The sequence below is a fragment of the Nerophis ophidion genome, linkage group LG03 (genome assembly GCF_033978795.1).
Source record: "Nerophis ophidion isolate RoL-2023_Sa linkage group LG03, RoL_Noph_v1.0, whole genome shotgun sequence".
Taxonomy (NCBI): Eukaryota; Metazoa; Chordata; class Actinopteri; order Syngnathiformes; family Syngnathidae; genus Nerophis; species Nerophis ophidion.
In genome coordinates, this window is record NC_084613.1 from 77,468,623 (window position 1) to 77,491,630 (window position 23,008).

The following is a 23,008-nucleotide window of genomic DNA, read 5'->3' on the forward strand; positions in this document are numbered from 1 at the left end:
GAGCTCTGAGTTCAACTCATTAAAAATGAGAGCAAAAAAAATTGCTGTGTTTATATTTTTGTTCAATAGTTCAATAGTAATAGATTCTTCCTTTGTTTAGGTGTTCAGAGTTTGGTTTGACCTAACAAACCAATTTAACTAAATAACTAGCTAGCTGGATTGTTTCACGGAAAAATTCAGGAAAATTGATGGTCGTAACCCTGCTAACTAAACAAATGTACTAGTGAGCTAGTATAACATCTGAGCATTTTTTTCCCCATTCAATTCAGCGTTTTCCAGATATAAATGTATTATATATTTTGGGGCAAGCCGCAACAAATACATTCGGACCGTCAAAAATAGAGTTGGCGCTACCTGCGAGCCTGTGCACAAAAAGACTATACGGAAACGCAAAACAAGACTACACTTATGGCAAGGCGTGAAAAGAAAGAACAGCGTAGCACAGCAGTCAATTTTCGAGCGCTGACTAAATGCAAGGCTGGCTTAAATAGGCTGTTAATTACTAACTCAATTCAGGTGGACCTAACAGCATTGAGGCATGAGAAAGACAAACTAAAACAGGAAGAAAAAAAACAAATAAGAGCGCTAGACCGGAACTAAATCCAACTAAAACACAGGACTATGCCAACAAACTCAAAATAAGGCCTGGTGTAAGAAGCCGTGACAATTGTGTGACAGTGTGTGAATGTAGCTTGCTGTTACAACTCTATACAGTAGGGGGCATCATACCTCTCTTACGAACCAGGTCTGCCAGAGAAGAAGCAGACAAAACAGGAGGAATTAGTGTTGCCAATTTAGCAATATTTGGCGAGTATTCAAACCCCTCTAAAATATCCTTTTTAGGGAAAAAAAAAATGACTAGCAAAAGACAGCAATTTGTTTATGGTCTTATTGGACACCTTTGAACACTAACATAAAAAACGTATTACTTTTCTCATGTAGCAGCAGGTCATGCTGTGCCCCTCCACTGTGCCCCCCCATCGAAAAGCATTACCAGGGTGGTCTATCTTGTTAAGGAAGAAATGTATTTAGATTTCTACACATTTTATTTGTGTTCCATGTTTTTTTACTCGCCTTGTTTCCCACGGTGTCCATAAAATTTACAAGCACATGGCCAATTGTGCAAATTGGATGTCATTTAGTCCGCCCCCTGCAGCCCACCGCCACAGATAGATTGCAGTCCTAAATAACTGTCGTTAAAAACCTAACTACGGTGGTGCCTAAACTTCAAACTGTTTTGAGATAAGAGTCATCCCTCAGCTAACTGTTGTGCCTGAAGTTGCAAACAAAACTTTGAGCTCCGAACATCCCTACCATTAGTTGGCGTAGCAAATGTCACAGTGAACAACCCAATAAATGTTCAAAACATCTGGTCTTCCTCGCTAGCATTGGCTTATAGCTAGAGATCGACATAACTTTGAGTTTTCAAGCATGTGAAGTGGACATTGCTGAACAGAAAAAGTGGAATTAATTGAATAAAATAAAGAAATCATCAAAAACAAGACAGTGTTTGTAGGCAACAGTCGGAGCGTAGCATTAGTCATACCAATGCAGGAGTCTAACACCAGTCAAAGATGTTAAAATAATATCTAAAATGTGGACATTTATCCATGGAGGAGATACCGTAAAAATCTGCTTTCCAAAGTAAATACTGCTAGATTCATTCATAAAACTACTTTAGTTTTTTGTACTACATTGTACTGTATAGTTTTTCATTGAATATTTTTTATCCAAGTTGTTTTTCTTGTCAAAGGGAATGTTTCATTTTAAAATTGTGGTGTTTTGGGGGTGTCAAACACCAATTAAATTGACTTCAGTGGTCAACTTTGATTTAAGATAAAGTGTTTTGAGATAAACACTCCAACACACAACCAATTAAGCTTGAAAGTTGAGATACCGCTCGAACCACTTTTGCAGAAGTCTGTTATGTTTAGCAAAAAATTGGTAAAACCTTTGTTGGTGTAATTCACTACTCATTTTGTGGATTGTTTTCTAAGAGACTGGTGACCATTTGTTAGTCAGGTATCCAAGCTAACTTGGTTTCTCAGTTATCCTGCTAACTAAGCTAAGGCAAATAGTACTGAGAACATTAGGAGGGAAACTAAACTAACCAACCACATAAAATCTTCTTGGACAATGAAGGGGTGATTAAAAAGAACACCTTGCCAATGGAGCCACAGTTTTTCCTGAAAGATTTACTCCAGGAGGAACCAATCTTTTCCATGACTTTCTGGCCCAGTTGGTCAAATAGGACGCTCTTTGAAGGCTCCTTCAAAACAAAGCGGGAAATGAAGGGAATGGATTGGTTGAATCACAGACAACATAAGCAAAATAATCTCCTTTGTGTGCATACCTGTGAGATAATAGCCATGAGGATGCCCAACGGGTCATTTTCATTAAGTTCGGTCTCGTGGATGTCCTTGACCTTCTGCTTGACGTCCGTCTGCGTATTTCTTTTGTTGTCATCCTTCTGATAGAAACAAAAAGATACCCTGAAGACACCAGTGTACAGTTTTTCAACGCAAACATCCACTTTGTCTCACCGGCGGCTCCCAGTGGCCGAGTCGGTCAATGTCCCTGATGTAAACATGATAATGGCCGCCGTAGCAGCCGCCCTTATGGATAATCACAGAGAACAGCTCGTAGGAGTAATCGGCGTCATCTCCATCGGCCTGTCAGCACAAACACAGCTGAGTAACAGTGCTGAAATGTGACTTAAGTGTGTTTTCTGTGGCGTGGTACCTGTTCACAAAACGGTCGTAGGTTGATGCTGAGGGGGAAGCTGTAGCGTCCAGTCTCCTTGTACCGCTCGCATTTAGCAAAGTCAAAGCTGAATCTCAGTAAGGACATGGTTATAAAGGGCGGGAGGTTCTGCAGCTTGGCAGACTAAGGGAACAGCAATAAAAAAAAATAAGCAAAAAAAAACATTTTGATCAAATGTTTTTACATGAAGTCTCACCTTGGCAGCAGTGACCAGCCTGTCACACAGCGCACAACGGTACAGATTATTGCCTTCAAACAACTCCTCCTCCACAAACATGTTCCACAAAGCCGCCTCCAGGCTGGACACACCGCACACGCACACCGTCAGGTCCAGGAAGTCCTCCTGAAGAGAGACAAACATTCAGGCTCAGTGGATGTTGCTCCGCGTTATGCAAGACCGGCCTAAACAAGGACCTGTCTCTGGCTGACGTTCCCGCACTCCTTGCAGACGATGCTGTTGACGATGGTGCCGTGGTACAGGCGGTGGATAAGTGTGCTCCCGGAGGTGCCAACAAGAGAGTGCTCCAAAGCGCTGAAGAGGATGCGGTTGAGTTCCTGCACGTCATGCTGGTTTGTTCCCTGTGACACAAAGAGTTCCAGGACAGAATGTTGTAATTAAAATCTAAATCAAGTATGAAATCCGGTGGTACCTCAACTTAAAACTGTTTGGAGTTAAGACCGGTCTTTCGCCTAATTTTTATGCCTCAAATGGAAACGGCACTTTTTGGGGAATTTTGCATATCATCCAAAATGATGAGAGACAATAAGACAAAAGTTTTGGGTTTTTTTTTTTTTTTTGCATTCTAACATGTAAAAATCTGCTTGTTTCTTGCCAGTAGCAATGCAGCTAATGAGAGCGATCAAGTCTACCTCTAAATCTCTTTAAAAATGTATTTAAAAAGGGTCAACAATACTTCATTAACATACAGTGACCTGTGTAATACCCAAGCTGTAGCGACATTGTTATTGTAAGAGTGAACACTGAGGAACTAATTTTCTAGCTTAGTATCACATCGGTATGCTTCGGTATTAGCCATAACAGCCAGCTACGGCAAGGAATAAGCTAGCTTCTACTTGTAATGCACAACACACTGCGAAAGGACACCATTCTGTACTGACTTAAGAAATATGAACATTCATATTACAGTATCTGTAAAGTAGCAGCCCACATTTAATGTTTTGTTAGTACACAGCTCGCCAAACAGCGTATGTACTGAAGTTGTAATGGCACACATGATGTGCTGCGTGTATCATGATTAATATTATGGTGACTCACTCGACAGTTGTGCGTTTGGTCCAGCTGGCTTGGGACGTTTTTTCTGGTTTATTCGGGTGAGCACTCCATTTATGTCGCAATATCTTGGCTCCAAGTTCCATATCTACGCGTTCAAAGTTACGCCTTCCTCACTCTCTCAACTTTCGTCTGCTCGATTGTTTCCCATTCTTCTTAATGCTCACTTCTTTAAACAATAGTTCATCCTCCGTATACTCAGCTTCAAAAAGAAAAGATTGAGAATCCTAATTTGTCCAAAAATAGTCATCTTAGTTTCTTACCAATTCTGCCATGATTAGAAAAAACACATTCATGTTTGTTTACGGAAGTAGGAACACATTTGTTGCCGGTGGTCAGAAGTGCATTGCAGAAATCCTGTCCCGGAAGTGATTAAAATGACCAACATATGGTAAATATTTTACACATTACAAATTGTTATGAATGTGGGTTTTGAAGTTGTTTTAGAGCCACATCTTCCAAGTGTTTATTATCTTTAAAATCCCATAAATAAATTGTCTCGCATAATGATAGTCAAAATTCCACAAAAAAAAAGTGCTGTTCCCTTTTAAGTTAAAAGCGAAATTATGAGTTACAAGCATCCCTGCCGTTAGTAGGCATAGCAAATACCACACTGAACCCCGTAGAAGCTGACCAAGACGTCTGGTCTTACCCACTAGCATTAACTTTTAGCGAGAGATGGACATACCGTAACTGGTGTTTTTTCACCATGAGGAGGAAGAAAGTGAGTGTGAGGGACAGTGCGGAGGAGAAGTGGATTATATTCATTGAATTAAATAAAGAAATCATCAAAAACATGATCCAGCATGTCTCTACCTTGGCAAGGCTATTTGCTGCTAGCCTGCACCATACTGAATATCTGAACTGCAGAAATAGATCCATAAAAATATGGAAAAGCTGCTGATGGCGTGTTTGATGGAGAAGCAGATGAAAGAAGATCATTTAGAAGTCCACTCGCTAAGGTCAATACTGTACACTATTATTGTATTACTTTATAAAACTACTGTAGTTGTCAGTAGTATACTGTATTTTATTGTATTGTTTTCATCCAATATTTCTTATATCAAAGTTTGTTTTGCTTTTTAAAAGGCCTGTACCATTTTAAAGTGGTGCTGTTTTTGGTGGAAAAAAAAGCAACAATAAAAGTGATTTTAATTATTTTTGATGGGAGACATTGATTCGAAATAAAAGTGTTTTAAGAACTCAGTCACTGATTTAGTTAAGATTTTACTTTAAATTGAAGTATTACAAGTGAGTAGATCATTTTACTGTAAAATAAAACTAATAAAAACAATTCTTGGGCTTCACGGTGGGAGAGGGGTTAGTGCGTCTGCCTCACAATATGAAGGTCCAGAGTAGTCAGGGTTCAATCCCGGGCTCGGGATCTTTCTGTGGGGAGTTTGCATGTTCTCCCCGTGAATGCGTGGGTTCCCTCCGGGTACTCCGGCTTCCTCCCACCTCCAAAGACATGCACCTGGGGATAGGTTGATTGGCAACACTAAATTGGCCCTAGTGTGTGAATGTGAGTGTGAATGTTGTCTGTCTATCTGTGTTGGCCCAGCGATGAGGTGGCGACTTGTCCAGGGTGTTCCCCGCCTTCCGCCCGATTGTAGCTGAGATAGGCACCAGCGCCCCCCGTGACCCAAAAGGGAATAAGCGGTAGGAAATGGATGGATGGATGGAAAGTTGGTGAATGGTGATGGTGAATTATATTTATATAGCGCTTTTCTCTAGTGACTCAAAGCACTTTTACATATCTACATCTTACAATATCTAATTTTACATTTAAACCAGTGTGGATGGCACTGGGAGCAGGTGGGTAAAGTGTTTTGCCCAAGGACACGATGGTGGTGACTAGGATGGCGGAAGCGGGAATGGAACCCGGAACCCTCAAGGTGCTGGCACGGCCACTCTAATAACCGAGCTATGCCGTCTCATCTCAGTTAGCTGTAATAGCTGTGGTCATTTTCATGCTAGTCATTAGCCATTACGATTAAGGCACATGCGATTTATGTTAGCCTCTCCTTGCTAACTAACATTAACGTGTGTATGAAATCAGGGTTTATTTCAATGTATGGCTCATACAGTATGTGCATGCCAAGACATGCAACAAGACACTTTCCAATGTTTGACAAGGTAAGTGCCTTTTCTTCTTCTATGGATATAATTGCATGTTTTTGACAATACTGGTACAGTTCACAAAAACAAAGAAAACGCAAAGTACATGTAAAGTAAAAAGGACCCATGATGAATTTGGTCTTTTCTTCAAAGTTAGAAACTTGTGTTAAACAAAGCCAAAGTATCAAATCATGAATAATTTTTGTGTAAACTTGCATGCAGTTTAGAATGTTTTTTTCCCCTAGGGTGTTTTTGTAAATGTGACGTCACATCGAGGTTGGCGTCCTTATTTGGACATTATTGCTAGCGCTCAAGCAGAAGGAGAAAAACACCTACCCTACTGCTGTGGGCAATGATGAAACACAAAAAAGGTAGGACAAAATATTACTTTAATATAATCTATGCATTCACATAAAGCGACGTGCAACATGCAGTGACGTAAATTCTGCCAAAAACATATTTTTTCTAATACAGCTTGTCTGATCTGTCGGCAAGTGTGCAGTGTACCTAATGTTATGACCAGCGACTCAATAAGTTTTTGAAGTTAATTGTCAACTGTCTGAAAAAGATAGCAGCGACGACTTCAAGATATATATTTGAAAAATGCCCATTTTTTAAGAGATAAATTTGACACTTTTTAAGAGGGTGAAGTGTGGTTTCAATCGCCATCTAGGAACGCCTCCACAAACAGCCAGCTTTTAGACCGACTTAAAAAAAACGGGTTAAAAAAGTGACTGTTGAACAAAATGTATGCAAAACTGAAACACAAAGCATATCCATAACATGACGCATACACCAAAAAGAAGGGTTTTCAAAATAAAGTAAATCAAAATTTGAAATGTTGATGAGGTGGCGACTTGTCCAGGGTGTACCCCGCCTTCCGCCCGATTGTAGCTGAGATAGGCGCCAGCGCCCCCCACGACCCCGAAAGGGAATAAGCGGTAGGAAATGGATGGATGGATGGAATTATTTTCCAAAATTGACGCGTTGTGTCATCCCAATGCAGCTGGACTGCCTCTTGACAAAAATTCAATCCCTTCTTTCCACGGGCCTGCCTTATCTCTTAGCTACAGTGGGGCAAAAAAGTATTTAGTCAGCCACCGATTGTGCAAGTTCTCCCACTTAAAATGATGACAGAGGTCTGTAATTTTCATCATAGGTACACTTCAACTGTGAGAGACGGAATACGAAAAAAAAAATCCAGGAATTCACATTGTAGGAATTTTAAAGAAATAATTTATAAATTATGGTGAAAAATAATTATTTGGTCAACCATTCAAAGCTCTCACTGATGGAAGGAGGTTTTGGCTCAAAATCTCACGATACATGGCCCCATTCATTCTTTCCTTAACACGGATCAATCGTCATGTCCCCTTAGCAGAAAAACAGCCCCAAAGCATGATGTTTTCACCCCCATGCTTCACTATAGGCATGGTGTTCTTGGGATGCAACTCAGTATTCTTCTTCCTCCAAACAGGACAAGTTGAGTTTACACCAAAAAGTTATATTTTGGTTTCATCTGACCACATGACATTCTCCAAAACCTCTGCTGTATCATCCATGTATTCATTTTGGTATAAACTCAACTCGTTGTGTTTGGAGGAAGAAGAATACTGAGTTGCATCCCAAGAACACTAGACCTACTGTGAAGCATGGGGGTGGAAACATCATGCTTTGGAGCTGTTTTTCTGCTAAGGGGACAAGGCGATTGATCCGTGTTAAGGAAAGAATGAATGGGGCCATGTATCGTGAGATTTTGAGCCAAAACCTCCTTCCCTTAGTGAGAGCTTTGAATGGTTGACCAAATACTTATTTTCCACCATAATTTACAAATAAATTCTTTAAAATTCCTACAATGTGAATTCCTGGATTTTTTTTTCACATTCTGTCCCTCACAGTTGAAGTGTACCTATGATGAAAATTACAGACCTCTGTCATCATTTTAAGTGGGCGAACTGGCACAATCGGTGGCTGACTAAATACTTTTTTGCCCCACTGTACATCCAATATCACAGAGTGATGATTCAATCGCTAAGTACACAAGTAACTTGAGCCTCTCAGGAACACACACCTCGCTGCTGTTCCAGCCAAAGCTGTCAGTGAGGTCAGCAGTGGAGGCACTCTGCTGGTCCACCAGCAGAAGTCGAGCAAAAAGTCTCTGCAGCTCCAGTGGGATCACTCGGACCTGAGGAGCACAAAAATAAGCCTTATTACACTTCACAGCACTCAGGGTACACTCACATACATACAATGCTTTAGTTAAAACCTTTATTTAATAAACCTGCCGAGCATCTTACAGTAGCTAGAGGGGTAGACTACATAAAAAAAATACAAACCGGGCTCTTGCGTTAGCGCCGGGTCAAAAACATTGGCATTAGCACTAACGTTAACTCCTGCTTTTAATCAACTCCACAAGAATTCTGTACTTGAAGTGACATGAGTGGTCAGCATGCAGCAGCTTCGTCTACCTTAAGGATGAGCAATGAAATGTGCACAATACAAATTATCTATTACAATTTTTTTGTTTTTCATTGCATTGTACTTTTGTTGCTTTATGTAAAATAGGCGCCGCTGAAGTGGCACCTGGATATAGCAGCTGTCTTTTTTTTGTTTTTTTAAATGTTTCCCTCTTGTTTTTGTGTTTATGCTTTTGGTCTAAACTCTCTACATGATATTCTTCTTCCCAGTATGTTAATCATGACCAACTTAATCATCTATTACAAGAACTTCTGTATTTTAATTCACTGATGTAGTTGTGTTACAAAAAGATGACAGTAAATGAATGTATGTATTGGGGGGAGGGTTGTATTGTAGCGTCCCGGAAGAGTTAGTGCTGCAAGGGTTTCTGGTAGGGCTGGGCGATATATTGATTTACACTATATATCGCGGGTTTGTCTCTGTGCGATATAGAAAATGACTATAACGTAATATTCGAGTATACGTTCTCACGCAGTTGCTTTTAGCTGCGGGCAAATGAAGGAAGAATTAATTCCAAAGAAAAACAGCAAAGGGGTCCATCGTCTTGGGGATGTTCGACTTCAAGTGGGAAGATGTCGAATGGACAACTTTATTTGTCAAGTGTGGGGCACAACCGTTGCTACCAAAAGCAGCATGACTGCTAATATGTAGCATTATTTGAAAAGTCACCTGCTAATAATTTTAATAAATAAAGTTTTTGTCAATTGCTAAAAAAGTTATATTTTGGCTTTATCTGACCACATGACATTCTCCCAATTATCTGCTGTATCGTCCATGTATCCATTTTGGTATAAACTCAAATCGTCGTGTTTGGAGGAAGAAGAATACTGAGTTGCATCCCAATAACACCACACCTACTGTGAAGCATGGGGGTGGAAACATCATGCTTTGGGGCTATTTTTCTGCTAAGGAGACAGGTCGATTGATCCGTGTTAAGGAAAGAATGAATGGGGCCATGTATCGTGAAATTTTGAGCCAAAACCTCCTTCCATCAATGAGAGCTTTGAATGGTTGACAATATACTTATTTTCCATCATAATTTACAAATAAATTCTTTAAAATTCTTACAATGTGAATTCCTGGATTTTTTTTCACATTCTGTCTCTCGCAGTTGAAGTGTACCTATGATGAAAATTGCAGACCTCTGTCATCATTTTAAGTGGGAGAACTTGCACAATCGGTGGCTGACTAAATACTTTTTTGCCCCACTGTATATTTATCAGCCCCCTTTTTAACACAAATTATTTTAGATGACTTTATAACTGTTGCCTCCACCAACACCCGAACTCCATACATACGTTTTCATTTTCCTTTAAAGGCCTACTGAAATGAGATTTTCTTATTCAAACGGGGATAGCAGGTCCATTCTATGTGTCATACTTGATCATTTCGCGATATTGCCATATTTTTGCTGAAAGGATTTAGTAGAGAACATCCACGATAAAGTTCGCAACTTTCGGTGCTAAGACAAAAGCCCTGCCTGTACCAGAAGTCGCAGACGATGACGTCGCAAGTGTGGGGGCTCCTCCCATCTTCACATTGATTTTAATGAGAGCCTCCAACAAAAAGTGTTATTCGGACCGAGAAAACGACAATTTCCCCATTAACTTGAGCGAGGATGAAAGATTCGTGTTTGAGGATATTGATAGCGAAGGACTAAAAAAAAAAAAAAAGTAAAAAAAAAAAACGCGATTGCATTGGGACTGATTCTGATGTTTTTAGACACATTTACTAGGATAATTCTGGGAAATCCCTTATCTTTCTATTGTGTTGCTAGTGTTTTAGTGAGCTAAATAGTACCTGATAGTCGGAGGGGTACGTCCACGGGTGTCTTGACGCGCAGTGTCTCAGGGGAGTCGACGGCAGCTATGGACGGGGCAAGCTCAGCTTTTCTCCGGTAAGAAGCGACTTTTTAACCACAATTTTCTCACCAAAACCTGCTGGTTGACATTTTGTCATGTTTCATGCTCGCTTGACCGCGCTCTGATCCATAGTAAATTTTCACCTCCAGGAATTTTAAACAAGGAATCACCGTGTGTTTGTGTGGCTAAAGGCTAAAGCGTCCCAACTCCATCTTGCAACTTTGACTTCTCCAATATTAATTGAACAAATTGAAAAAGATTCAGCAACACAGTTCTCCAAAATACTGTGTAATTATGCCGTTAAAGCAGACGACTTTTAGCTGTGTGTGTGCGTAGCGCTCATACTTCCTAAAAACCCGTGACGTCTTGTGTACACGTCATCATTACGCGACGTTTTCAAGAAGAAACTCCTGGGAAATTTAAAATTGCAATTTAGTAAACTAAAAAGGCCGTATTGGCATGTTTTGCAATGTTAATATTTCATCATTGATATATAAACTATCAGACTGCGTGGTGGGTAGTAGTGGGTTTCAGTAGGCCTTTAAGCATTTTCACAATGACACGTCCAGGGGCGTCGCCAGACATATTTCACTGGGGCACGTGCCCCACTGTTGATCTGCAGTGCCCCAGTAAAATTTTCACCAATAAAAAAAAAAACGCTTCAGAGTTTTAAGTCTACATGACATAGACAACAGCGCACATACTACTCAGTATGGTAATTGATTGCTACTGTATTCACTCCACGAAACAGTGAGCACATGGCTACTTAATATGGTAATTTATTCACGTGTGGATCGAGACTTCGGTTGAGAGAGAGAGAGGGGGGGGGGGGGGGGGATTTGAATCACTGCTGAGGTAGGTAACGTTAGCCAACAACAATTTGTTAATTACAATATTTTGATTTTGATTTGACTCAAACTGTAACTCCTAGATGGATTTAAGAAAGTTATTCGCCCGCAGCAGAGAAGAAGCGAGGAATGAGAGATGTAAGTGAAGTCCTAGCTAGCTAGGCAACATCATTGTCTTAAGTTGATGCTAAGTTAGCTATTGTTATTCCTTGTATCAAGACAAACATATTCATTTGCTATACGAGCTGTCGGGGGAATTTCCAATGAACATGAAACATAATGTTGGTTATTGTCTGCTGGTTCTGCATCAATGATGATTTGGAGTAAGCATGTGTGAGTTGAGTGCTTCTCAAATGGTTTATCTTCAGGAAGAAAAACATTTCTCCTTATCATCAAGTCGTGAGCCAAATTTTTAAATCATTCAAGTTTATTTCACAGAAAAATAGCACAGTAGACTTGTCTTGTTAATCGGTGTGACTTTGACTAAAATAATCTTGTTTTGGCTACAGCTAAAGCATCTGGTTTTGTTTCCAGAAAAAATAGTAACATTTCTGTATTTGTTTTCAGAAAGATGGCTGAAAATATCGGGTTTTGTTGCCCCATTTAGATTTAAAAAAAATATATTTCCATGTCTCTCCTGAGTCCTCCTCCAACTTGTTAGTCGGTTTGCCTTTTGCTAAAATACTCACTAATAGTCACTAGAAAAATGGCTAAATATATCTGGTTTTGTTGCCACAATTTGATTTTTTTCTCCCTAAACTTTTTTTTTCATGCACACATCTGACTGCGACTCACTGAAAATGACACACAATCCACTTTTATGTCACGACCCAGCAGTTGGGAACCACTGTTCAACTGTATAACAGTTACTGTAATATTTCCATGTCTGTCCAGAGTGATTGACCACTTTGCAAAAATGAAAAGGAGACGTTACAGTTTACTTCTCAAAAAATGATTCCCTGAACAGACACACAACGGTTGTTCATTTATTCTACTACTGTGGCTTTTTTGTTTTGTGTATATTTTATGGTTTTGTGTATCTCAAATAGGATTAGCCACATTGCCATAAATGGAAATTAAATAATATAAAAGAACCCAGAGATGTAGGAGTGCTTTATTTTTTGTTTTACTTTTGTAGATGTTAAATTTGCAGATGATTACTGCAATAAATATTTCAAAAAGATTCATTGCTCTTCCTTTTTGCTTTTACCAGTAGCAGTTTAGAAGTCTGGAGTAAAAAAGTGCACAAGTAGGTCAAATGCATTAGTTAATTTCAGGTGGTTAATCAGAGATCCATACAACATAATCTTATATGATTTCATAGTTTGAAGCACTATTTATGTATTTTTTATTATATTTGTGCCCCAGTACAGTATTAGGTCTAGTGACGCCCCTGGACACGTCCAATCTACTGGCAAGTATGACATTCTTAAAGGAGTTTTGGTCACAGCTCCATCCATCCATTTTCTACCGCTTATTCCCTTTTGGGGTTGCGGGGGGCGCTGGCGCCTATCTCAGCTACAATCGGGCGGAAGGCGGGGCACACCCTGGACAAGTCGCCACCTCATCGCAGGGCCAACACAGATAGACAGACAACATTCACACTCACAATCACACACTAGGGCCAATTTAGTGTTGCCAATCAACCTATCCCCAGGTGCATGTCTTTGGAAAATGGAGGAAGCCGCAGTACCCGGAGGGAACCCACGCATTCACGGGGAGAACATGCAAACTCCACACAGAAAGATCCCGAGCCTGGATTTGAACCCAGGACTGCAGGATCTTCGTATTGTGAGGCAGACGCACTAACCCCTCTTCCACCGTGAAGCCCCTGGTCACAGCTCATATTTACATTTTGCAGCACTTACTTTGGTCCCCGTTTTGTCCTTGTCCTCAAGACATCCCAATTCTTCCGTCCCCAAACTGAACAGCTCCTCTGCACAGAAATCAAAACCATCAACACAGTTGGCAGACATTATGTTTCATCGCTGACCTCTCACCTCTGAACTCAGGGGAGAAAAGGAGGGTCTGCAGCAGAGAGTTGAGGTAGCAGGTCCCTCCCTGGTTCTTGATGCCGCATAGCTTGCTCCTTCCTCGGGGAGCCGGGGGCTCATCTCCCACCTTGGCAGAGTAAGCAGAAGGAGAGGAGAAGCCATCTTCACCCCCCTCCGCCTCCTCAAAAAGATTCCCAAACATGACGTTTTGTTTGTTTAGTTTGGTTTCGGCTTCGCCGCCCGTGTAAACGCGCCCAGGCCACCTGTTGCTATCTCATTTTGATTTTGGTCTTTCCCAGTTCTCTGTTGACAATTGCCGGACTGACGCGGAAATAAGATGACTTGACGGGGCTAAACATAATAGCAACTCGTAAACGTGTCTTAAAATGTATTTATTAATATATTTTTGAATAAACTCGCCAACAAGCAGCTAATGACCAAGACTGTCTCACCTGGCTTCACAGCTCAGTCATTCAGAATGAAAACTCTGCCCGTCGCTACCAAACAGCGTCTAGAGAAAAAAAGTGTGAACTTGCCTGCCGAAACCCCGATTAATTTGGTACATTTATGTATGTTTTGGAGGGTTTAAAAAGCCCGTCTTAACCTGTTTTAAACCTAAAGCGACGAACGTAAATAAAGATGCCGTCGGCGGATAGCGGGCAGCCATCTTGTTTTCTGACAGGAAATGATCGCAAGGCATTGTGGGACTTGTAGTTTATTTCGCGCTCAGTTACATCATGTTAGAACAGTGGTTCTTAACCTTGTTGGAGGTACCGAACCCCACCAGTTTCATATGTGCATTCACCGAACCCTTCTTTAGTGATTTATTTTCATTTTTTCAAACTCAAGACAAAGTTATATGTTTTTTTACTGGTGCACAAAATGAACCGTGCACGAACATCACCTTGTTCGAAGAACAAAACCAACACAGTGCAGGAACTCACAACTAATTACACGCCTGTAAATCAGATGGAACATTATAAGGAACATTGTTTAGGGGTATCCATGATACGCCGATAGGGAGAAGTTTGTATTTACACAATGAGTGGGGTATGTTTTGACCTCCGCCGAACCCCCGAGGCCGACTCACCGAACCCCTAGTATTAGAATAATTATGTATTTATTATCGTCATAACTTTATGCTTAAGGGCCGTTACTATAAGGCTGTGGCTCTCAAATAGGGATAAGCATACCCCTGCGGGTACTTGAAGGTATGCCAAGGGGTACGTGAGATTTTTTTTTAAATACCGTATTTCCTTGAATTGCAGCAGGGCATATAGTATGTGCCTGCCTTGAATTAGTTCGCAAAATAATTAGCGCATGCTTAGTATTACCGCCTGATCAAACTCGTGACGTCACGAGTGACACTTGCCCTGTCATCATTTTCAAAATGGAGGAGGCTGATATTTCAGACTTGCGGCCCGTGGGCATTAGGCACACTGCATTAGGCACACTGTCGAAGTTTTTCAACTCGTTTAAGTCGGGGTCCATGTAAATCAATTCATGGTATAATTGAGACGTTATTTTGTGGCCCCCACCTTAAAGGCCTACTGAAATGAGATTTTCTTATTCAAACGGGGACAGCAGGTCAATTCTATGTGTCATACTTTATCATTTCGCGATATTGCCATATTTTTGCTGAAAGGATTTAGTAGAGAACATCCACGATAAAGTTCGCAACTGGAGAAAAGCCCTGCCTCTAAAGGAAGTCGCAGACGATGACGTCACATGTTGATGGCTCCTCACATATTCACATTGATTTTAATGGGAGCCTCCAACAAAAAGTGCTATTCGGACCGAGAAAACGACAATTTCCCCATTAAATTAAGCGAGGATGAAAGATTCGTGTTTGAGGATATTGATAGCGACGGACTAGAAGAAAAAAAAAACTTAAAAAAAAAACCGCGATTGCATTGGGACGGATTCCGATGTTTTTAGACACATTTACTAGGATAATTCTGGGAAATCCCTTATCTTTCTATTGTGTTGCTAGTGTTTTAGTGAGTTTAATAGGCGGAATAGCTCGGTTGGTAGAGAAGCCGTGCCAGCAATTTGAGGGTTCCAGGTTCGATTCCCGCTTCCACCATCCTAGTCACTGTCGTTGTGTCCTTGGGCAAGACACTTTACCCATCTGCTCCCAGTGCCACCCACACTGGTTTAAATGTAACTTAGATATTGGGATTCACTAAGTAAAGCGCTTTGAGTCACTAGAGAAAAGCGCTATATAAATATAATTCAATTCACAATAGTACCTGATAGTCGGAAGGGTGTATCCATGGGTGTCTTGACGCCAATGTCTCAGGGGAGTCGACGGCAGCTATGGACGGTACAAGCTCAACTTTTCTCCAATAAGAAGCAAATTTTAACCACAATTTTCTCACCGAAACCTGCTGGTTGACATTCCGTCGTGATTCATGTTCGCTTGACCGCGCTCTGATCTATACTAAAGTTTCACCTCCAGGAATTTTAAACAAGGAATCACCGTGTGTTTGTGTGGCTAAAGGCTAAAGCTTCCCAACTCCATCTTGCTACTTTGACTTCTCCAATATTAATTGAACAAATTGCAAAAGATTCAGCAACACAGATGTCCAAAATACTGTGTAATTATGCCGTTAAAGCAGACGACTTTTAGCTGTGTGTGTGCGCACTTCCTAAAAACCCGTGACGTCTTGCGTACACGTCATCATTACACGAAGTTTTCAAGACGAAACTCCCGGGAAATTTAAAATTGCAATTTAGTAAACTAACCCGGCCATATTGGCATGTATTGCAATGTTAATATTTCATCATTGATATATAAACTATCAGACTGTGTGGTCGGTAGTAGTGGGTTTCAGTAGGGCTTTAATATGAAAGTTTAATGTGGGTGCGGCCCTCAAGTTTTATATGAATGGCGCTTGACAGCATTGTGTGCGGAAATAAAGGAATCTACCAACCACGGTGTGGTATATGGCTCTCGAGGGCCGAACATTGACGTCACTTGCGTGATGCAAGCAGAGAAACGTTTTGCCGCTTTTCCACTAAGCCCACACGCGCTCTTCCTCCACCGCTCGCCCGCTTGCTCTCTCTCTTGAGCTCTCTCTGTCACTATGTGTGTGAGTGTCTCTCTCTTGCTCCCTCCACCGGTACCGCTGTAAAAACTCCGGGCGGGGGAGACGAGCAGTGCGATAGCTTCCGAAGCACTCCGCCGAAGGACCGAGCAACAATACAAAACTTTGGTGCACTGGACCCCAGCGCTAATACGCCGACAGAAAGTCGCTGGGCGAATTGGACGTGTAACACGTTAGTCGTGATGTTAGCCCGTTTGGGGCTAATTGTGCCACCGTAACTGTAAACTCCACAGCGAGCCCACCCACCAACCTACTATTTGGCTCCAGACAGACAATTTTAGTTATTTGGGTCCAAAATACCCCAGTGTTAGTGGAAAAGTGGCAAATGAGTGAAAGCGACAGAGACGTTGCCATGGAGACGAAGGTTTTCTTATGTACCTGGCTGCAGTCCCACCGCGACACCTGTCCGTCAGTAATTACAGTCCCCGATAACCTGGACCAATTCAAACCATTATTTGTTTTTTCTATTGTTTAATTTGCATTGCCTCACATGGTGAACACTACATATATTTCAGGGGTCGGCAACCTTTACCACTCAAAGAGCCATTTTAACCCGTTTCACAAATTAAAGAAGACATTGGGAGCCGCAATCATTATCGCGAATATCTGCTGGTGGTCACCCATATAACAGTAATAATGGCGTGCCATGAAGCCATTGCCTTTGACGCCTTCTACAACATGTACAGACAGCTTGCCAGTCCAGTCACATGTGTGTGGCTTCCGCAGATATACGTACATGACTGCAAGGCATACTGGGTGACACAGAGTACACTGAAGGTTGTGATGTAAACAATTTTAACACTCTTACTAATATGCACCACACTGTGAACCCACACCAAACAAGAATGACAAACACATTTCGGGAGAACAACCGCACTGTAACGCATTATAAACGCAACATAACAATTACCCAAAATGCTATGCATCCATGACTCTTTCAGGCTATATTATACACCCCGCTAGCACCAAAACCCGCCCCCCCCCCCCTTCCGTGCGTCGGTTGAGGTGGGCGGGGTTGGGGGTGCGGGGGTCTGAAAGAGTCATGGATGCATGGTATCCTGGGTAATTGTTATGTTGCGTTTATAATGTGTTACTGTGAGGATGTTCTCCCGAAATGTGTTTGTCCTTCTTGTTTGGTGTGGGTTCACACTGTGGTGCATATTAGTAAGAGTGTTAAAGTTGTTTATGTCACAACCTTCAGTGTACTCTGTGTCACCCAGTTTCACAAGCAGTCGTGTACGTGTATCTGTGGAAGCCATATAGTGCACATACAACATGTGACTGGACTGGCAAGATGTCTGTATATGTTGTAGAAGGCGTTAAAGGCAATGGCTTCATGGCACACCCTTATTACTGTTATAAGGGTGACCACTAGCAGATATTTGCAATAATGGTTGTGGCTCCCATTGTCTTCTTTATTTTGTGAAACGCGTCAAAATGTAGAGGACGCTAAAAGTAAAGCCATCACGGCACGCCTTCAATATTGTTGTCGGAGTGAAAATCGATGAATGTTGACCCCGGGTGATGTCCGGAAGAGGCTCAGAGAACCGGAATACAATCGGGGGGGGTTGGCGATTGTGCAGCTGAGCCACATCAGAGTGGCCAAAGAGCATCATGCGGCTCCGGAGGCGCAGGTTGCAGACCCCTGATATATTCCTATATGATGCCGGATAACACTCCGGGAGCCTTCACTTTTTTGCGCTCGCCATCCTTGTACTTTCCCGGTTATTATCCTTCGACCGCCGTGTTGCTGTAGGGAGGAAAAGCGGGACGACATACATTGCGGAAATAGCATTATTCTCTGTGTGTTGGCTAAATACAAATATATTCCACAACCCCAAAAAATTTTTTTTTTCAAAGCCTGCAGTGAAGAGAAAGGTTAGTGATGAGCAAAGACAATTCTAGGAAAAGTGGGAGATGCAATATTTATTTGTTGAGCACAGTGGCACCCTGACGTGTCTTATTTGCACAGAGAAAGTTGCGGTGTGAGAAGGGATACAATTTTAAACGTCATTATAGAACTAGATATGCTGAGGAGTATGCAATATTTTTTTTCAAGAAATCTTTTCTTGCGGCCCAGCCTCACCCAGACTCTGCATCCAGTGGCCCCCAGGTAAATATAGTTTGAGACCACTGGCTTAATGTAAGGAATCATTTTGGTTGAGCATACCCACCTCAAAGCTATTTTATTTGGTACATGGTGTAATGATAAGTGTGGCCAGTAGATGGCAGTCAAACATAAGAGATGTGTGAAAACTGGACTATGATGGGTCTCATGTAAACAACACCAACATTTTAAATGTTCCATTGAAAATATAGAACATTACACACGGAGCGCAAAAATCTATCATAAATGTTTTAGTACAACTTTGGTAAGCTATGAAGCCGCACCACTTGAAAGATTTTACCATGAATTGATTAACGTGGACCCTGACTTAAACAAGTTGAAAACTTATTGGGGTGTTACCATTTAGTGGTCAATTGTACGGAATATGTGCTGTACTGTGCAATCTACTTATAAAAGTATCAATCAATCAATCAATACCGATTAAGACTTAATTTCCCACAAGCCACCGCGGCGCAGTTTAAACCACAATGTTTATTGTGTACCATTAAACATATGTTTCGTTTATCATATGTTTAATGTAGATTGACAGTCAAGAGCATATACATGCTTACGAGCCTCGGGGTTGGGTTTGTGTGTGTGTGTGTGTGTGTGTGTGTGTGTGTGTGTGTGTGTGTGTGTGTGTGTGTTCTTGAGACATCAACAAGGAAACGTACCTTCCATATGAGGACCGGTGAATAAGTTAGGACATACAGGTGCTGTTCATATTATTAGAATATCATGAAAAAGTTGATTTATTTCAGTAAATATATTCAGAACGTGAAACTTACATATTATATCAATTCATTACACACATAGTGATATATTTGAAATGTTTATTTCTTTAAATTTTGATGATTAGTACCGACAATTACTGAAAATCCCAAATTCAGTATCTCAGAAAATTAGGATATTAGTTACAACTAGTAGCAAAAAATATTTTTTAGAAATGTGGGACAACTGAAAAGTATGAACATGGAAAGTTTCAGCATGTACGGCAATCAATACTTAGTTGCAGCTCCTTTTGCCTGAATTGCTGCAGCAATCCGGCGTGGTTGGAGTCCACCAGTCTGTTGCACTCCTCAGGTGTTATGAGAGCCCAGGTTGCTTTAATAGTGGCCTTCAACTCTTCAGCATTGTTGGGTCTGGCATCTCGCATCTTCCGCTTTACAATACCCCTTAGGTTTTCTATGGGGTTAAGGTCAGGTGAGTTTGCAGGCCAATCAAGAACAGGGATACCATGGTCCTTAAACCAGGTACTGGTAGATTTGGCACTGTGTCCAGGTACCAAGTCATGTTGGAAAATTAAATCTTCACCTCCATAAAATTGGTCCGCGGCAGGCAGCATAAAGTGTTCTAAAACTTCCTGGTAGACTGCTGCATTGACCCTAGACCTCAGGAAACACAGTGGACCAACACCAGCAGATGACACGGCACCCCAGACCATTACCGAATGTGGAAATTTGACACTGGACTTCAGGCAACGTGGATTCTGTGCCTCTCCTGTCTTCCTCCAGACTCTGGGACCTTGATTTCCAGAGGAGATACAAAATTTACTTTCATCTGAAAACATAACTTTGGACCACTCAGCAGCAGTTCAGTCCTTTTTGTCTTGGGCCCAGGCGAGACGCTTTTGACGTTGTCTCTTATTCAAGAGTGGCTTTACACAAGGAATGCGACAGCTGAAGCCCATATCTTGCATACGTCGGTGCGTGGTGGTTCTTGAAGCACTGACTCCAGCTGCAGTCCACTCTTTGTGGATCTCCTCCACATCTTTGAATCGGTTTTGTTTGACAATCCTCTCCAGGGCGCGGTTATCCCTCTTGCTTGTACACTTTTTTCTACCACATCTTTGTCTTCCCTTCGCCTCTCTATTAATGTGCTTGGACACAGAGCTCTGGGAACGTCCAACCTCTTTGGCAATGACCTTTTGTGTCTTGCCCTCCTTCTTTAAAGTATCAATGGTCATCTTTTGGACAGTTGTCAAGTCAGCAGTCTACCCCATGATTGTGTCTCATACAGAATCAAAATGAAGGCTTTTCCAGGTGTTTTGAGTTAGTTAGCTAATTAGAGTATGGCACCAGGTGTCTTCAATATCTGACCTTTTCACCAAATTCTAATTTTCTGAGATGTTGAATTTAGGGTTTTCATTGGTTGTCAGCTATAATCATCTCCTTTTTGGCAAAAAACACTTGAAATGTATCAGTCTGTTTGGAATGAATGTATACATTCTACAAGTTTGACTTTCTAAATGGAATTAATGAAATAAATCAACTTTTTCATGATATTCTAATAATATGACCAGCACCTGTAAATCCTGGTCCCAACACGGAAAACCATTGGATCTAATAGAGAATGTCTCATTTGCACTCCCTAGTGGTGAAATTTACAACAATTAGGGTGGTCCCAAAAAAGGAGGGATTTTTAAAAATTACTGTGTTGTTGTTTTTTGTTGTTTGTTTTTTTTGTCCTGTCCAGCTTCTCAGGCAAATCTGATGTAGATGCCCATATCGGCTGTTCAGATTTACTATACAAAAGAGATATGTAGGATACTTCTCTTGTTGCCTTATTTGAATTTGACTTTATTAAATGTATTTATATTATCATCAGGAGGGGATAGAAAGAGAAAAAAAGGAAGATAGAGGGGGAACTTGTGGGGATAAGAGGGGGATTAGACAGAGAGACAAAAACAACAACAGCAAACACAACAATAACAACAAAAACAACAACAACAATAGAACAACACCAGCACATACGATATGTACAAATATGATCGTAAAAGTGATTGCAAATAAGCAGTTAGTGAAATAAATAATATAGAAATGACATTGACCATTTTTACACTAAAACTGGAGCAATACAAATACCAATAGAAAAAGCGCTATTGATTATGAACAATACTAATAGTTTACCTCTATTATCAACAATACAGTTGTTTAAATGCAACAATTCGTATACATAATAACTAGAAAGATAAATAAAATTAAAAAATAAATAAATAAAAAGGAATACCGAAAGATGGAGGGGAAGAGAGAGAGGCAACCTATATTAGTCTTGTAGATTGTTATAGTAACAATAGGTTAAGCTTTGTCAATATGCCATGTGTTACCCAGTTTACCCTAGGGCAGTGGTAGGGAACCTATGGCTCTCGAGCCAGATGTGGCTCTTTTGATGACTGCGTCTGGCTCTCAGATCAATCTTAGCTGACGTTGCTTAACACGATAAGTAATTAATAATTCCGATGGTAAGCACAGTGTTAAAAATAACGTTCCAAATATAAAACATTCTCATGCATTTGAATCCATCCATCCGTTTCTACCGCACCTGTTCAACAAGTCGCATTAACGGTCAAGAGTATTTTATTTATTATTGGTTAACTTCAGAATAACAATGTTAATAAAAAGAATGAGAGATGCACGCATTTAGTTGTTAGGAGGCATAAAATTCTCTTGTGGGGCGACACTGTACAAGGTACAGGTCTACGGGTTTCTCCTCATTGAGCTAAATTGAATCCAGTCTCTGTTGAATTCCTTGCTTCTTGTCTGTTTAATACATGTCATCAGTGTTTGAACCTGACAGTTGTATTCAGCGTTAAAAATATTATACGGCTCTCACGGAAATACATTTTAAAATATTTGTTTTTCTCGGCTCTCTCAGCCAAAAAGGTTCCCGGCCCCTGCCCTAGGGCAACAACGTTGATATATGTTTGATGAAACGTGATTATGTGCATGAGTGTATGTATGTATATGTACTTGTATATGAACAGAATGTGTATATGAATGTTTGTACAGTGAATGTATATGTACAGTATATGTATGTTAGTACAGTGAATATATATGTACAGTATATGTATGTTTGTACAGTGAATATATATGTACAGTATATGTATTTTTGTACAGAGAATGTATATGTACAGTATGTGTATATTAGTACCGTGAATGTGCGTGTAAATGGACGAACTTGGAATATGTAGGTATGAACTTTATTTGTGTATGTATGTGGGAGCGTAGGTACCTATGTACAGTTTTGATTGATTGATTGATACTTTTATTAGTAGATTGCACAGTACAGTACATATTCCGTACAATTGACCACTAAATGGTAACACCCGAATAAGTTTTTCAACTTGTTTAAGTCGGGGTCCACGTTAATCAATTCATGGTACAAATATATACTATCAACATAATACAGTCATCACACAAGTTAATCATCATAGTATGTACATTGAATTATTTACATTATTTACAATCGGGGGGTGGGATGAGGAGCTTTGGTTGATATCAGAACTTCAGTCATCAACAATTGCATCAACAGAGAAATGTGGACATTGAAACAGTGTAGGTCTTATTTAGTAGGATATGTACAGCCAGCAGAGAACATAGTGAGTTCACATAGCATAAGAACAAGTATATACATTAGAAGTACAATTGAGTTGTTTAT

The 23,008-nt window shown here is 40.7% G+C and overlaps 1 protein-coding gene across 3 annotated transcripts in view; it reads right to left on the reverse strand.

Annotated features, from left to right (window-relative positions):
- The window catches only part of usp40 (ubiquitin specific peptidase 40), a 72,105-nt gene extending 58,055 nt beyond the window's left edge, over positions 1–14,050 (reverse strand). For all 3 annotated transcript variants that reach the window (XM_061896110.1, XM_061896109.1, XM_061896111.1), the window contains exons 1-9: positions 13,361–14,050; positions 13,229–13,296; positions 8,244–8,357; positions 3,178–3,342; positions 2,960–3,106; positions 2,743–2,886; positions 2,544–2,672; positions 2,354–2,470; positions 2,162–2,269 (exon numbers count right to left, since the gene is read on the reverse strand). In XM_061896110.1, coding sequence (XP_061752094.1) covers positions 2,162–2,269; positions 2,354–2,470; positions 2,544–2,672; positions 2,743–2,886; positions 2,960–3,106; positions 3,178–3,342; positions 8,244–8,357; positions 13,229–13,296; positions 13,361–13,556 — 1,188 coding nt within the window. In that variant the 5' untranslated portion in view covers positions 13,557–14,050. The remainder of the gene's footprint in view (positions 1–2,161; positions 2,270–2,353; positions 2,471–2,543; positions 2,673–2,742; positions 2,887–2,959; positions 3,107–3,177; positions 3,343–8,243; positions 8,358–13,228; positions 13,297–13,360) is intronic.
- Between the last annotated feature and the right edge of the window lie 8,958 nt (positions 14,051–23,008).